The following is a 16,147-nucleotide window of genomic DNA, read 5'->3' on the forward strand; positions in this document are numbered from 1 at the left end:
AGTCTCTGCAAGTTGGTTGAGCTGTTCTGCAGTTGCCCCATTTGGCTGAGAAGCCAGAACATGCATTATCCACCAGGAATAAAACATCTCAGTAACAAGCAGAATACAGCTCTGGAAACGACATTCCCTCACTGCATGCTATTTACATTTTTTTAAAAATCATGTAAGAGGCATTGCTACTTCTGCATCACACAAAGTGGAAACCTGACCTAATGCAGAGGCTACTTCCAGCTGAAGACACCTGATAAGCATCATCGGCCTTCTCCAATTTGCTGGAAGTGCAGATTATAGAGCAATCTATTTAATTTATGAAAGAATGTTCCAGGACCACATGTCCACATATGACAGGACATCTGACCCCCCTGATATCCCAGCATAAGACACCAGGTATTGCATGTGTTGCCAAGTGCTCTGCTTATTTAACTAGACAAGAAGGGGTGGGGAATTGCTATATATGCATTTAAAAGTTCTTCCCCTGTCTACTCTCAGCAACAATGTGTAGCTTGTCATATGTTGCAGCATTTTATATCTCTGACAACAACGCTGAACCTCTGGGGGGCCAGCACTGAGCTCAAGAAGTGCAGCTCAAGAGTTTCACCACTATTAAGTGAGTCTTAAGTATTGACAACCCCCATTAAATCCCTGCTGAATTTCTCATTGGCTCTGTGGGTCAGGGCAGAGTGACCAAGGCAGACAGTGAACATGCCAAGCAGTTCCCCAGATACAGGCACTCTCACAATCCAACCCTCTAGCACAGTTCCTGTCTTGCATGGCTACTGGCCAAATCTTTTAATAGAATGACCCTGTAACTGCAAGATTTGCCTGTCCCAAGGCCAATCAGCACATTCCTCATCTGCAGGGAGGTTTTGCTGTGACAGTAAGGTACTCTTTGGATTGATTATGAAGTGTTCATTTTGATCCTAAACTGAGGAACACGTATGAGTTTTGTATTCCATTTTCTGCTCCTCACAAAGCTTCTAAATACCATTTAGAGCTAGCACAACTCTGGCCCACCCGCCTACACAACTGGTGCTATGATATCCTGGTACATGAGAAAAAAGCTAAGATTTCATCAAGCCACCCACCAACAGGAGAAGAGAACAGATTTAAAAGTTTATTAGAGAATATTTAAATAAAGATGATACAAAGAGTTCAAAGCGTCAGTTGTTGGTCATTGGGGGCAACATACAGAGTATAGGGGACACTGATATTTGGGAATTGGTTAGCACATAACATATACAGTCTGTAAGGTCCCCCAATGTGGGGTGTATGGTGGGTGGGATCAAGAAGCAGAAGGAAGCAGTGAGGGTACATTGCTCATACAGTGGGTTACACGCAGTCATGGGTATAAGTAAGCGGGACTCCCTAGAGATCTTCTAATGTATTCCTATTTGCTTACCAGCTCAAGGAAGGTTATACTCAAAAGGTTCTAAGCTAGGCTTAAGAACAATTTCACAAACATGCAAAACTGCTCTAAGAACTGATACCGAACATCCACAATATTCCCCCAGGCCAGTTAGTGAACTGTTGGCAAATTCCTCAAAGCAAGCAAAGGACTACAGTCCACTATTTAAAAAGGGTAACTATTTGTAATTTGTTTGAACTCATTCATATTGCATAACCCTTAGTTAACGTTGAATTAATAGGTCACACTGCCTCAAAACTCTAAGTTACCCCTGTGGAAATTCTGCACCACTATGCAAGGCAGAATTTGCACATAATTAAACTAGAAGCTGGGCTGGGCTCAGGAAAAGGGGGTGTGGGTAAGAGACTGGAGGGGCAAAATTGCCCACCCCCCAATGTGCCCAGCTGGCACGTGTACCAGACCAAGACTGAGGCCTCCAACAAAAGCTTAACAGTGAAATACAAACTGGGTTCTCGTAGGGGGTTCTTTAACTCTCTACTCATGGGGGAAAACTTCTTTGTTGTCTCTATTGTTAAAGACATACTTGCTAACAGGTATTTTGAAATAAATTGCAAAAATAATTGAAACTGGTGTGATTATATTGTGTTATTTTGATCAATAAAATATCTAGAATTTTAGAATAGTGTGCAGATTTTTTAACTTTTTGCCACAGCATTCTCCCAGGAATAGCAAGTGCCATAGAGGGATTCATAAGATGTATAGTAAAACATTTTATCAAAACATACACAGGATTTTAGAGACAGTGTAGCCTGGATTAAAGAACACCTACTGGTATCATCCAGTGCTAAATACTTTCAGCTTAAACAGTGGAATGACTAAACAGAACTTTGTCATTCACTGGGCCCACCAAATTTATGATTAAAGGTATCTTCATCTGACAGCAGATTCCGTTTATTTGTGTGGGGTTTTTTGCTTCATTACTTTATTATTATTTATTACAAAATACAATTTTTCTTTACTTTCTTTACCTCTAAGTTACTTACAATATACTCATGTTTTCTATGGTATCAATACAAACTGTAGCCCAAAATATTTTGCAAAGTTAAACAATTACAGAAATAAAGCTCAAAAGGAGAGAGAAATTTAAAAGAGAGAATGTTTTCATCCAAGATCTGAAAGGAGAGAGAAGATTGATTAGGCAGAAAATTCAACACAATTACACCAGATTGTAGCATCTACAGTCAAGAAGGCAAATGATAAAGACGACTAACAGACGGGAGTAGAGACAGACAAGTTATTTGAGGACATCTGGAAAAAAGTCCATGGTGAATTATAAAACAAAGACAATTTTAAACTGGAACATGAAGCAAGCTGCAACCAGTGAAGTTTGTAGCTGGAGTAATTCAGTCACACTTCTTTGTGCACATGAGAAGGTGAGTAGCAGAACTCACATGCTTGAATTGGGAGAGCTAGTACTTGACAAGATCAGAGAAGAGAGTTGCCATAGTCAAGGAAAGAGGAGATGAAAACAGATGAAGATCTCAACACAGGTGGAACTGGAGTAGTGCTACAGAGGGAACATGCCACTGAGGTGGTGATAGGCAGATTTGCCGATATAGATGTGGGAAGAGAAAAAGAGTTCAGGCTCAAGGATGACATCATAGTTACAGAGAGCAGAGGCAAACAGATGGTCATGGCCGAGATGAGAAGGAGCCGTGCTTGACTTAGTTTCTTAAATATTCGTTAGTCCAAGTGAAGAGGTTTTCCACCATCGCAGAAGAGACTACTGCAGACCAAGCTGATTTATTACTTCAGACTTTGCATGTAAATGGCTGGCCAACAAATTCCACCAGTTCAATGGGCTTTAATTTCAGCACTTTTGGAAGGATACTCCAGCCCTGCAATTGATTATGATTGGTAGGAGAAATTAATGTTAGCAGTATGAATGCATGAGCAATAAACACACGCCTTTTTAATAGGAGTATTTATTAAATTATGTGGAGCTTAAACCTGGTGCAATGGCCAATATACTACCCAGGCAAGTAAAACTAGTTTCCCATCTGAGCACTCTACAGCTGAATTGCAGAAGTTACTACAAAAGTTTTATAGGAGGATAAGTGAAAAATGTTGCTCAGACAATGACTGCCTCTTTACTCCAGAGGTAGCTGCAATCAAGTGATGGAGAAGTGGTCCCTATACAGTTAATAGCTTTGAGATCCTTCATGAGTGTGTATGTGTATATATGTATGTATATGTACACACACACACTCTATATCTCATTGCTGAATTCATATCTTAGTTCTTGATGTAAGTACAGTATATGGTTTGTCTTATACCAACCAATGAGAATGAAGTATTATTTAGAAAATTAGAACATAACTGAAACCAGTATTTTTGATCATGCTACACTGTTAGTGATACTGTCATTGATAGTGGTTTGGTGATATATAGGCTGCATAGTTTTAAAGTAATAATAGGGATAATACCACATTATTTACATACCAACTTTTATCTAGAAAGATGCAAAAGTAATGCAACTCCCCCTATACACACTGAAATGCAGCCAACTCTGAAATAGAAGCAGCAGTTATTCTGTACCAAAAATACTATGCAGCAACAATAATTTCTGCACCTGAAAGTTTTCATCAAAAGAAAACTGAGGTAGCTGGAATATTGCCCAAGAACCTACACTGATTTAATGCTTGCAGCTCACACCCAGCACAAGATCAGTGTTGTTACTACAAGAATCTAGCTCATTTATTAAAGCAAGTGAGTTTTTAAACTCACTAACAGAGACACATATCGGTCTCATCCACAATTAAGGGTGAAGCTCGCTTCCCTCATAAGACTAATTCTCTCCTACTGCCCCACAAAAACTGACGTGGTACTCCAATCCTACAGCTCATTACAGATGGTAGAAAAGAAGAATGCTTGGTGCCTAAGGGCTTGTCTACACTTACAAGGGATCTGTGGCGATCAATGCATCAGAGGTCTATTTAGTAGGTCTAGTGAAGACCCACTAAATCGACCACAGATTGCTGTCCCCTCAACTTCTGAACTCCACCTGAACGAGAAGCACAAGGGGAGTGGACGGGAGAATGTCTTCCATCTACATAGTGTACTGTGGACCCTGCGGTAAGTAGATCTAAGTACGCTGACTTCAGCTACATTATTGAAGTAGCTGAAGTTGCATAACTTAGATCCCTCTCCCGGCGTAGCGTAGACAAGGCCTGAACCACAGAATGTGTTGCTGAACCACAGCTAACCCACCTGAAGTTTCACAAATGTGAATTTGTGCTCAAGTAGAATTTTCTTGAGCAGTTTGAGACATGGAGGATTGCAATATTTTCACTTAACATATTCCCTTAACATAACTCCAAATTAGTTCTCCCTGGCTAATACTGGTGCCTCTGGCTAGTTTTAAGAATGAGAAAAGGAGAGGGACTAGTTAATAAACTATCTGGGAAACATTTCTCTCAGAAGCTTGTCCAATTTTCATGAAAATTATATTTTGATGGAAATATTCCAATCAGATCTACTGAAGGGTCGTTTTCACACACATGAAACTTTGTAACATTTTAAGCTCTGCATCCTAACTAACGCATGTATTAAGAAGCACATATTGCCCCAATGGATGCATTATGAAACGTGCAACACCGTGGCATATGCTTTATAAACTCTGAATGTCTAAAAGCCCCAGCTTCGGCAAGGAAGAGACTTGGCTACTCTCTTTAGTGGGGAAAAAAAGTGAGTAGAGATAACCATGGCACTGACAGAAGAAGAGGCAGAGAGAGAAAGTGAGCCCAGTGAAGGGATAGTATTGACAGAGGAAAGAAACTTCGCTGAAGAATAGGCTAGATAAAGTGGGTTCATGTTTCCCCAATTAGAAGCATATATTCCTGCCCCTGTGAACATTTCCTCACAGGGCTTCCTGCAATATGGTGGTTTTCATCTCACGTGAGATGCGTACATACACACACACCTTACAAAATGTGAAGCCAGATACAACAACACTGCCAGGGAAGAAAAGGGCCTGCATGCTGAACTGCCCAGGCATGTAGATGTGAGCACAGAATGTTCTGTTGCTTGAACCAACAATTCTCCCAGAGAGTAGGAAGCACAGTGCCCATAAAAAACAGCTTGTCAGGCATTTTATGAGGGCACATGCAGATGGTTTATAGTTTAATGTTAAGCTTAGATTTCAGAATCTAAATGCTTCTCGGTGCAGAGAATCACTGATTAAAGACAGAATCCCATAGATAAAGTCACAAACAAAATACTTGCACAACTTGTAAGTTTGATCACAGGATCTGTGGAACTGGCAAGATCTTACCTTAACTGAAGAATTCTTTCCCTTTACTTCAAAAAAAGCATAATTCTCAGGCAAAAAGTTATGGTTGAAGAAAATATCACTTCAGAAAAAAGCCATGTGAGAATACTGTTTTCATACACAAATATTAGAAAGTCTAATTAGAGCAGAACAAAAGGATGAAAGTTACTCAAACAATCTCCATAACATTACCCTGAGCACAGCAAGAGTTTAAGGATCATGAGGACTTTAAGAACACAAGTGTTCATTTTATAAGAGACTCCAAAAGTTAAAAACATTTTACTAGACTACTTCTTTCACTCTTTTAGAGATTATGCACTGCCCTATCATATTTATAGACTACTAATTCAAGAAGCCTGGGTTCTTTAGGGACATGGAGACACACACAGTGCAGGTCACTTAAAACTAAAGCATTAATAAGAAAAAGGGCTCTGCACTGATCCACAAAGGTAAATGCTTTCAGGTACAATCAGATATAGCTACAGTACCTACAGGTCCAGACTTTGTAAGCCTAATATCGTCAGTTATGGGTTTTACATGAATAAGAGATGGAGGCATGACAGTGAAATATCACAGTAACAGTGACTCATGTAAAAGACAACGTGCTGTAATACGTTCTGATATATGCCACATGTTAGCTATACAAATACACCAGTTTGCCAAATGTAATATGTCCTCCTTCATAAGCTGCAAACTCCTTAAAGTTACTACAAAAACCAATTTAGTGCTTTGGAAACTATTAGTTTGTAAATTTTTTACATTAGTTTACACATCAGGAAGGCTAATGTCAATAAGGGAACAGAATTAAGGCTGTTCAGATGACCTGATCTGAATATAGCCATACTTCCCAATGTCTTCATTATTGTTTTCTAAGTGGATCCTCCTTGACTGAATTTCTGAATACTTAACATTGAGAAAAAACACACTTTTCCTGAAGTGATGTTTTCAACCTTAATTTATGTTTAGTTTACAAATATTCAGATCCACAGACAGCAAGAAAAATAAATAGATTCCTGTAGTTTCAGTGTCAAGAGTGAATGGGGCTGCCTTTAGGAAAGCAGAAAACCCCCTTAGCGGAGTAGTGCAGGTGTGTTTCCTCACATATACACAATCCTGCATTCCCTAGGGACCAACCCTAAGAGGCAACTGGATAACACTGCTAAGTGCTGCCATGCAACTGTGGGGCCTCTCTCCCAAGACTAACCTTGCAGTGAGGTTCCACTCCCCAAAACCAAAGCTGCTTGCAGAGGCCCATTTATGGAAGAGCACCCACCTCAATGGGCTCTGCATGCACTGCTCCCAAGTAACAATGTATCTAGAGCATTCACCAGATGCCACAGCTGTGCCCACAAATCAGCATGGGGTAGGCAGACACTGAATGCCAGCTGCAGGGTAGATACACAGGTAAGCCAGTTATTTTAACAAAATACTTTCAGTCAAGATTACAGCCAGATACTTCCCCATTTGTCTAAGAATGTAAAATCTCAAGAATCAGACCAGGATGTACTCTCCAGGGGGAAAGGGTCCCCTTAGAAACAAAAGGGACCGGGCAAAAAAAAAGCATTACCATCACCTTTTGTATGCACCCCTCATTATCTTATGTGCCAGGGAGCCTCCCACAGGACACCAAATCCTACTCAACTCTAGGGCCTGCATTCATCAGTCCCTATAGTCCCCCTCAAATACACACTGTTTTCAGTTAGACCCTCTGCAGTCCCCAAACCAGCCTAGGCTGTGCCTCAGAATGCAACTTCTCAGCAAAGACCTTGCATTCTTTAGGTGTAGTGCTGCCCTCTCCATCTTGGCCACCCACCCAGAGCTCCCCTTCAGTGTGGTGCCAACCCATTAACAGTCTACTTCCTCCACTTACACACCCAGAGCTCCCCCCTCAGTGTGATGCAATGCATGCCACCCCCTTCCCTGGTCATGCACCTGGAGGCACATCCCCCCGAAACCTCCCCCTTTAGTATGATGCAATCCCCCCCACCACTCAACTGGAGGCATGCACCGCCTCAAGGTGATGCAATCCCCCCCTTTCCCGGTCACCCAGGGGAACGCTCCCCCCGAGCATGATGCAATCATCCCTTTTCCTAGGTCACTCACCTGAGGGCATGCTCTCACCAGACCCCCCCCCCCGCCTCAGCGTGATGCAGTCATCACTCCCCCCCTTCCCCATCACTCACTGGACCCCTCCCCAGCATGATGCAATCCCCTGCTCTTCCCTAGTCACTGACCAAGGGGCAGGCCCTCCCTCCGTCCTAGGAGAGTGCAAATACCGACCCTCCCCCCACCCGCTCTTCCCCACTGCCTCACCATGGGGTACATCCCCCTCACCATGGGGTACGTCCCCCTCCACCACCCCCACAGTGCAACCCCTACTCACCGTTCCCCACTCATTCACCCGGGGCACGCCCCCTCCCTCTCCCTTCCCCACTCAATCACCATGAGGTACGTCCTCCCCCACACCACAGTGCAACCCCCGACCCTTCCTCACCCGGGGCACGCCCCCTCCCCCGCCCTTCCTCCCTCAGTCACCATGGGGTACGTCCTCCCCCGCATAGTGCAACTCCCCCGCTCTTCCCCACAACCACCCAGGCCACACCCCCTCCCCCGCCCTTCCCCACTCATTCACCCGGCGCCCGCCCTCCTGCCCAACGCGGTGCCTTCCCACACCGGGTCCCGCAGGCCCTGAGCCCAGGGTCTCCTGGGTGCAATCCCAGCGCGCACACCCCCGGAGCCCCGCCCGCTCACTCACCCACAGATCCCTCTCGGTGCGGTGCAGCCCCAGCTGCCCCAGCCCCACCGCCAGGTCGTGCACACAGAGCGCGCCGTCCCGGTTCACGTCGAGCTTCTGGAAGAGGGTGTGAAGGCGCCGGTGCTCGGGCTCCCCGCACAGGGACCGGCCGCCAGGGCCCGGGCCGCCAGCCTCAGATGCCGGAGTCGCGGGTCCTGCCCGAGGGGAGCCGCACGGGCACAACACGCCGCTCACCACAGGAGAGGCCAGAGAGCGCCGCGCACCCGGCATCCTCCAGCGGCTCGCGAAACGCCGGCAAATGGCGGAACTCCCCCTCCCCCACAGAAATGACTTAACGTGCTTCCGGTTCGCGCCGCCAAGCAAAACGCCCACGTGACCCTTACGTAGCCATTCGGAAAGACACGTTCACAGGGAGCGCGAGGACAACACTACTGACGCACCACGCACCTCCACGTAGGAGCCAATCATCATGGGAGGTTACATTTACGTCACACGCACGCCTTCGCCTTACCAATCAGAATGCAGAGGCACTCAGCTAGTACTAGGATTTGGAAAGCTATTCAAATTGATGGAGGATTCACATTGGTAAAGAGGCGGCGGAAGGTGGGGTAAGGTGACGACAGGCCCAATGGGCTGAGACGTTGACGGCCTCAGCCTGTACTTAATGTTGACAAACAGCGAATACATCCAATAGCCTGGGAGAACAGAGGGTACTTAGTGATGACTGGCAGGAATGGCACCCAATGCACTGTGGCAGCTGCCTCTGGAGGCGGGTTCACTCTTTGACAGGCAGCATGCCGGCCCGCGGGCTGGAATGTCGCTGAGGGGAGGCGGTGCCTACTCCTGACAAGCAGCACCTTTGGCCAATACGATTAAGGCGCTGTCGATGGGAGTTGAGACCTATGTTTGACAGGCAATCAGGGGGCCCAATGGGCCGAGGCAGGAAAGGGGCTGATTCTGGAAGTCATTACGCCACTGCCGCAGGGTGGAGGCTGTTTAGCGGGGCCTGCTGGGTGGCAGCGGTACGCAATTTGCGTATCTTTCACCATTGAAGGGGGTAACACCCCAGGGCCCGTGAGGCCCCTTGGGCCCCCCCCATTTTTCCTGGCCCTATAGGTCACCAGATCCTGTTAGGTCTTCGGGGCCTCTGGGTCCCACCCCTCTCCTGCCTCCGTTAGACCCCAAGTCCCTCTCAGGGCCCCTAGTAGCCCTCTTCACCCCTCTCTGGTCTCCCCTCGGTCCTCTAAGGCCTCCTGCCCTGCTAGGCTCCTCTAGGGCCCTTTTGGGTTCCCAACTCCTTGTCAGGCCCCCCAGCCCCAGTTCCTCTCAGGCTTCCTGCACTTCCAACGCCCCTCTAGGGCCCTTTGCCCCCCTCCCGCCCCCAGCCCTTGTCAGGCCTCCAGAGCTCCCATTTCCCCTCAGCCCCGTCACTCCATAGCCATGGCATCGCCCCTGGCCCCCCCAGCGAAGAAGCGTAAGATGAACTTCTCGGAGCGGGAGGTGGAGATCATCGTCGAGGAGCTGGAACGAGGCAAGCACCTGCTCATCAACCACTTCAACGCGGGGGTCCCACTGGCCACCAAGGCCGCTGCCTGGCATGACATCTTGCGCCGCGTCAACGCCGTGGCCACCTGCCGCCGCGAGCTGCCGGAGGTCAAGAAGAAGTGGTCAGACCTCAAGACTGAGGTGCGGCGTAAGGTGGCGCAGGTTCGGGCTGCTATGGAAGGAGGTGGTATAGGGCAGGATGGAACCGGCGAGGGCCAGGACAGCGAGGACCCGACTGGTGCCACAGCCACCCCTGTCATACTCACCCCCATGCAGCAGCGCATCTGCAACCTGCTGGGAGAAGCCACCATCATCAGTCTGCCTACTGGGGACTGCACTGCTGGGGATGGTGCTGAGATACCCATCGCAGCCTCCACCACCACTGTCACCCTGACCCAGAGTGAGTGCTGCCCCTGATGAAGATGCTGGATCAGGTCATACAGGGGTCCCTGCAGTTCTCCCATGTACAGTGAGAAGGGGCCCCAGTACCCATGTGGAGCAGCCTCCATTCCCCAAAAGGGTGCAGCAAAATGAAACCTTGGCACCTTTTACAATATAGTGAAAATGGCACCCCTCTAAGCTCTGGTGCTATAAAGGGGCAGGATATGCAGGTACTAAATGCAAATCACTGTTTGACAGCAAGGTCAGTCTTAAGAACAAGGAAAGCAAACAGCCTTTTGGGGACTTGGCATCCCAATGCACCTTTGCAACAAACAGGCTGCCCCAGCCTCCCTGTGGGGGATAACTGTAAGGTTGTATCATAGGATGGTTAGTAGCTATGCACAGTTGTCTGTGGTTAAAGCTGATTCAAGCTTATGAGTGGGATAACAAATCATAAAAGGGAGCAAAGATGGATTAAGGGGTCTTAGTAGAGCGAGGAAGAACTTGGAACACTGAGCTTTCTAGACCAGAATAAAAGCTCACAGTACATAGTTATCTGCTCAAATAGCTTTCTTCTGTTTTCCCTCCCATTGAATGGCTGCTCATGGTGTTCAGTCTATAGACCCAGCGTACAGATGGAGCAAAATGGGAAACTACAGACACCTCTGATTATATATATTCGTTAAGCTAGTTTATACAAAGCTTCTTTGAGATGTTTAGATGTTCAGAGATATGCTAGTTGAAACAGCAGCACCTAGCTGTTTTGACACTGTGATGAATAAGTGAAACCTATTTTGTCCTGCAAAGGCTGAGATTAATAAATTTGTCTTCTATGGCTACTCCCAGCTCTTCCTCCATCCCTCACCCTCTTGTGAGTTACGAAAGATGGAAGCACATTTCTCTTCCTTCTGCCTTTAGAAATCTTTTTCTGGATCTGTGGAGATGTTCTAGTGGATGCTTTAACAGCCAAAGGCATTCTGACCAATGCTATTTCATCTCTTACTTGTCCTTTGTGTCCATTTATTAATGTTGCATGGAAAGCTCCTCTTGAACTGGGGGTTCAGAAGTGATGTATCTAGGTATATAGTGTAGTATTCCCTACGCTTTTTGACCCTGCACTGTACAGGCCTGGGGACAGATACAGATCAGGAAAGATCAGTCTTCTGTAGGACTAGCTTTCTTCTTTAGTGTTCTACATGCACAGCCTTTTCAGTTTTCTCCTTACGTGGGCACTAAAGCAGAAGTGGGCAAACTTTTTGGCCTGAGGGACACATCTGGGTATGGAAATTGTATGACGTGCCATGAATGCTCACAAAATTGAGGTTGGGGTGTGGGAGGGGGTGAGGGCTCTGGGGTGAGGCCAGAAATGAGTTCACGTTGCGGGAGGGGCCTCCGGGCTAGGGCAGGGAGTTAGGGGACGGAGGGGAGTGAGGGCTCTGGCTGGGGGTGCGGTCTCTGGGATGGAGCTGGGGATGAGGGGTTTGAGGTGCAGGAGGGTGCTCCAGGCTGGGGGAGAGGGGTTCAGAGGGTGGGAGGGGGATCATGGGTAGGGCAGAGGGTTGGGGTGCAGAAGGTCAGGGGTGCAGGCTCCGGGCAATACTTACCTCACACAGCTCCTGGAAGCAGTGGCATGTGTGTCCTCCCCCCCCCCCCCAGCTCTTACGCAGAGGCACAGACAGGTGGCTCTGCATGCTGCCCCGTCCTCAGGCGCCACCCCTGCAGCTCCCATTGGCCATGGTTTCCAGCCAATGGGAGCTGCGGCAGCAAGTGGGATGGGAGCAGTGCACGGAGCCCCCGGCTGCCCCTGCGTGTAGGAGGCAGAAGGGGGACATGCTGCTGCTTCTGGGAGCTGCACAGATCAGGGCAAGTCCCAGACCTCACTCCCCAGCAGGAGCTCAAAGGCTGGATTAAAACATCCGATGGGCTGGACGCAGCCCGCGAGCATAGTTTGCCCACCCCTGCACTAAATCCCTGGCATGTTCATTTATTAGTGGTGTCCTATGGACCAGTGGTTCTCAACCAGGGGTTGTAGGCCCCCTGCAGGGCTGCAAACAGGTTTCAGGAGGCCACCAAGCAGGGCCAGCATTAGAGTCACTGGGGCCCAGGGCAGAAAGCCAAAGCCTTGCTGCGTGGGGTTGAAGTCTGGGCCCTGAGCCCTGCTACCCAAGGCTGAAGCCAAAGCCTGAGCAATGTAGCTTTGTGGGGGCTCCTGTGGCATGAGGCCCCAGGCAATTGCCCTGTTGCTACCGTGTTACTATGACCCAGGTGGGGCCATGGAGTTTTGACAGCATGCTGGGGGGGCCTCACAAAGAAAAAGGATGAGAACCCCTGCTATAGACATTCACCTAAAGAGCTGCAGCCTCTGTCTTCTCTTTTTATTTGTGCCTAGTCCCTGCGGAGACAACTTACCATAGTCTGGAGGATGGAGTGGTGGAATACTGCACGACAGAAGCTCCCACAACTGTTACTGCTGAAGCACCCTTGGAGATGATGGCACATCAAGCTGAGGCATCCGTGAAACCCCAGGAGCTGAAAAGCCGAATTGCCCTGAATTCAGCCAAGCTCCTGCAGGAGCAGCGAGTGACCAACCTACATGTGAAGGAGATCGCCCAGCACTTGGAACAGCAGAATGACCTGCTGCAGATGATCCGTCGTTCTCAGGAGGTTCAGGCATGTGCACAAGAGCGTCAGGCGCAGGCTATGGAAGGGACCCAGGCTGCTCTGAGTGCCCTTATCCAGATCTTACGCCCCATGATCAAGGACTTCCGTCGATTCCTGCAAAGTAATACACCCAATCCTTCGGTAACTGCTGACCCCAGCCATGTGGCCCAGAATGGGCAACAAGATGACATCATCCAATGAAATAAGGACCAACTGGACTCTTCTCTCAAAAAAGCTACATTTGCTACTGTTGGACGCACTGGGTCAGAGATAGGAGGAACGAGATCTGCTCTCGTCATTGTGGATTGGTTGAGTTCCCGTCCTCTGGGGTCAAAAGCTGTTCCTGGACAGCATCCTTTTCTGTGATGATCCTGCACTATCTGCTTCTGTGGACTCAACATCCAGGATGGCAGTCAGGATGTGTGATTAAACTTGGAAGTTAGTGTTGTTGGATTTGGTTTCTTTTTTTAAAAAGAGAAATATTTTTTCCATATAGATTTCTAAAAAGACAATTATTTTTATTTCTATCTTTAAAAAAAAGGCTGTATGTCTTGGGAAGAGGTGTTAAACTGGCTTCTAACACACGGAGGGGCTTGCAGTCATGGCTCATCTTTGAAGGTGCCCAGATACTACAGAGGAGCTAATGCAGTCCAGTCTCTTGCTGGACACTTGTAGAGTAATAATATGGTACCTGAGCTGTTGCAGCCACATCTCTGTGCTGGAGGTTTGTGGATGCTGCTCTTTGAGGGTGAAAGTCACCCCTGTGTAGAGGACCAGCACAAGGCCTGTCCACAACCTGAATCCCACAGAAGTCCCACTTTAGCTCTCAAAATAGTGGTGCATAGACCTCATGCTGGCCTTCGGCACTGGTAAATTTCATCTGAAGCTAGCAGAGGTGTTTTTACATGTGTATTAAATGTCTCAAAACAGTACTTAAGGAAATGAATAAATATGAATTTCATTCAGGTAGGTTTACATACAGATGAAATCAATGGACTAGGTACTGCAGTATAGTTTGAAACCTGTACAGTCTGTTGGCACAACAAGGTGGGGAAAATATGGAGTTTTCAGCAGAGCCATAACTCTAAAAGTCTTTGCTTGTGTGAGTTTGTCAACTATTTGCTATGTCAACAGTATGGGGAGGTTGGTTTTTGTTTACAGTTTGTCATTTGTTTTGTATTTTTAAGACATTAATAACAAATTCTGTTGTCTTTAGTCAATATGCCATTGACTTCAGCAGGCATCTTGACTGCTTAAGGACTGTGGAATTTGGCCCCAAATCTTTTTCTTAAGATTATATTGGGAAAAAAATTATCCTTCACACCTCTTATCCTTCCTCCTTTTTGAGCTGTTCTGGCTTTTGGGGCCAGGAACTAAGTAAGACCACTTAGTTTCATGGGAAGTTGACTTGATAGCATGAATGTGATTATTATAAATATGCACCAACTTCATAAGTGAAATTTTTTTTATTTCAGATGAAAAGCTTCACCTCTACATGTGTAGAAGATGATTGATTTCTTTACAAAAAATAATTTCATTGTTAATGTCTTCCTCTTGCTCCTCTACACTCCACTTGCAGAACCAGTGTGTCAAAATTACGGATTAATACTTGCCAAATATTACTGTCAAAATGGAACTTTTTTATGCTGAGTTAAATGCTGTTGAACTCTCTGTAGGGCTGAGAAGCAGTGAGCTGAAATTCATGATGGAATGAATTTGCACAATGAAATTATAATCCCCTGAATATGTCTTTCTATAATGGAAATATTGATGGGGCTCTTAACCAGACCAGTACATGGGATATTGCTATATTTAATAACCTTTATTGTATTGGTAGTTCAGCTGTCTCTTGGAAGGAGGAGGAAGGGCTAATGAACAGTGTTGTTTGAAAGCTTTGGCCCATGGAAGATCCTTGACCCCTCCATTCCGTCTTCCACTCCGAGTCAGGACAACACCATCAATGGCTTTCCCACCTTGTTCACCATCTAACCACATCAGTACAGTTTTCTTGGCTTGTTTCTCTCAAACCCTGTGGAACCAAATCAGTGACTCAGCTGCAGTTTATTTTTAAAACAGACACTGCATCCTGTCTATTTGGTTTTACCTCACTTGTGAATATGAATACCAATATGAATTTTTAATAAAATCTTTTTTTTGGTAAATCGCTCTCGGTATGTCAGTATTTTCCATGGGAAAAAAAATGACACAAGGTAGAAAGGGGCTGCAGGAAATACCAAAGTTAAGACTGCACATTCCTTTCAGCAACCTTAACTCTGTCCCCTTGGACACATGCTTCATGATATGGTACTTAGCTGCATGATTACATTCTGTTTCTCAAATAATATCAGTACTTTCTGCAATCTCATCTTGCAGTGGTGATTACTACTCTGTTTATGACAGACAACCATGACTCATGAAAATCACATTGTATTCATCTGCCATGAGCTGGATGCAGTATAACATCTTAGAATAATAAAGGACAAAGAGCTGGCATTTATAAGGCTTTAGACTTGATTTACATTAACTATTTCAATGACTGCAGCCCAAGAAGTATTTCTGTAATACATCTTACTGCAAATAGTTACTACAGGTAGTTGAATGCCTGGCACTTGGAAACACCAATTTGTATGTCAGGGAGAAATATGGTGCTAATACGCATTAATAGCATTCAGATGTAAATTGTGTACATAAATTCTCACTCATGAAAAAACTGCAGCAATATTTTAAATGTAGTTCAAGCTACCTGCCTCAAGCTCAACGATTGGTCATTAATTGGTTCAGTGGAGCCCAATGAGGAATAAAGAAAAAATAATGCACTCAAGCTAAAAACTAGATAGTAAAGGGAAGCAGCCCAAGAAGGTATCCCAAACTGTGGTTTGGGGGAGAAGGGGGTGTTATACTGACTGAACACAAAAGTAGTGCCTAATGGGGACAGAAAATAAGCAAAGTATCCGGGATGCTGATCTGTGCCCCAAGCCTGCTGCTCTTTTTTGGAACTGGAGAGTTCGGTAGCCAGCAGCCTGGACTGAGGACAGCCATTCAGGAATGTACCAAGCAAGGATGTTCTTCTCCAACAGGACACAGCAGATATGAAAGAGTATAAAACAAA

At 46.3% G+C, this 16,147-nt stretch overlaps 2 protein-coding genes across 4 annotated transcripts in view; one reads left to right on the forward strand and one right to left on the reverse strand.

Moving 5' to 3' along the window:
• Window positions 1-8,839, reverse strand: part of SLC25A25 (solute carrier family 25 member 25) — a 34,868-nt gene extending 26,029 nt beyond the window's left edge. Inside the window, exon 1 of one of the 2 annotated variants that reach the window (XM_030535458.1) lies at window positions 8,452-8,839. In XM_030535458.1, the coding sequence (XP_030391318.1) occupies window positions 8,452-8,721 (270 nt within the window). In that variant the 5' untranslated portion in view covers window positions 8,722-8,839. The remainder of the gene's footprint in view (window positions 1-8,451) is intronic. The other variant, XM_030535459.1, reaches the window with a different exon arrangement.
• Window positions 8,840-9,197: 358 nt separating this feature from the next.
• NAIF1 (nuclear apoptosis inducing factor 1) lies at window positions 9,198-15,200 on the forward strand. 2 transcript variants are annotated; one of them, XR_003996837.1, is made up of 3 exons: window positions 9,198-10,396; window positions 12,767-13,476; window positions 14,514-15,200. XR_003996837.1 is itself a non-coding variant. In XM_030535920.1 (2 exons), exons 1-2 carry the CDS (start codon window positions 9,892-9,894, stop codon window positions 13,237-13,239), a joined length of 978 nt encoding a protein of 325 aa, XP_030391780.1. In that variant the 5' UTR covers window positions 9,198-9,891; the 3' UTR covers window positions 13,240-15,200. The 2 variants fall into 2 exon arrangements, 1 of the variants encoding a protein (XP_030391780.1); XM_030535920.1 differs by having other exon boundaries at window positions 12,767-15,200.
• The last annotated feature ends 947 nt before the right edge of the window (window positions 15,201-16,147 follow it).

The sequence above is a fragment of the Gopherus evgoodei genome, chromosome 16 (assembly GCF_007399415.2).
Source record: "Gopherus evgoodei ecotype Sinaloan lineage chromosome 16, rGopEvg1_v1.p, whole genome shotgun sequence".
NCBI lineage: Eukaryota > Metazoa > Chordata > Testudines > Testudinidae > Gopherus > Gopherus evgoodei.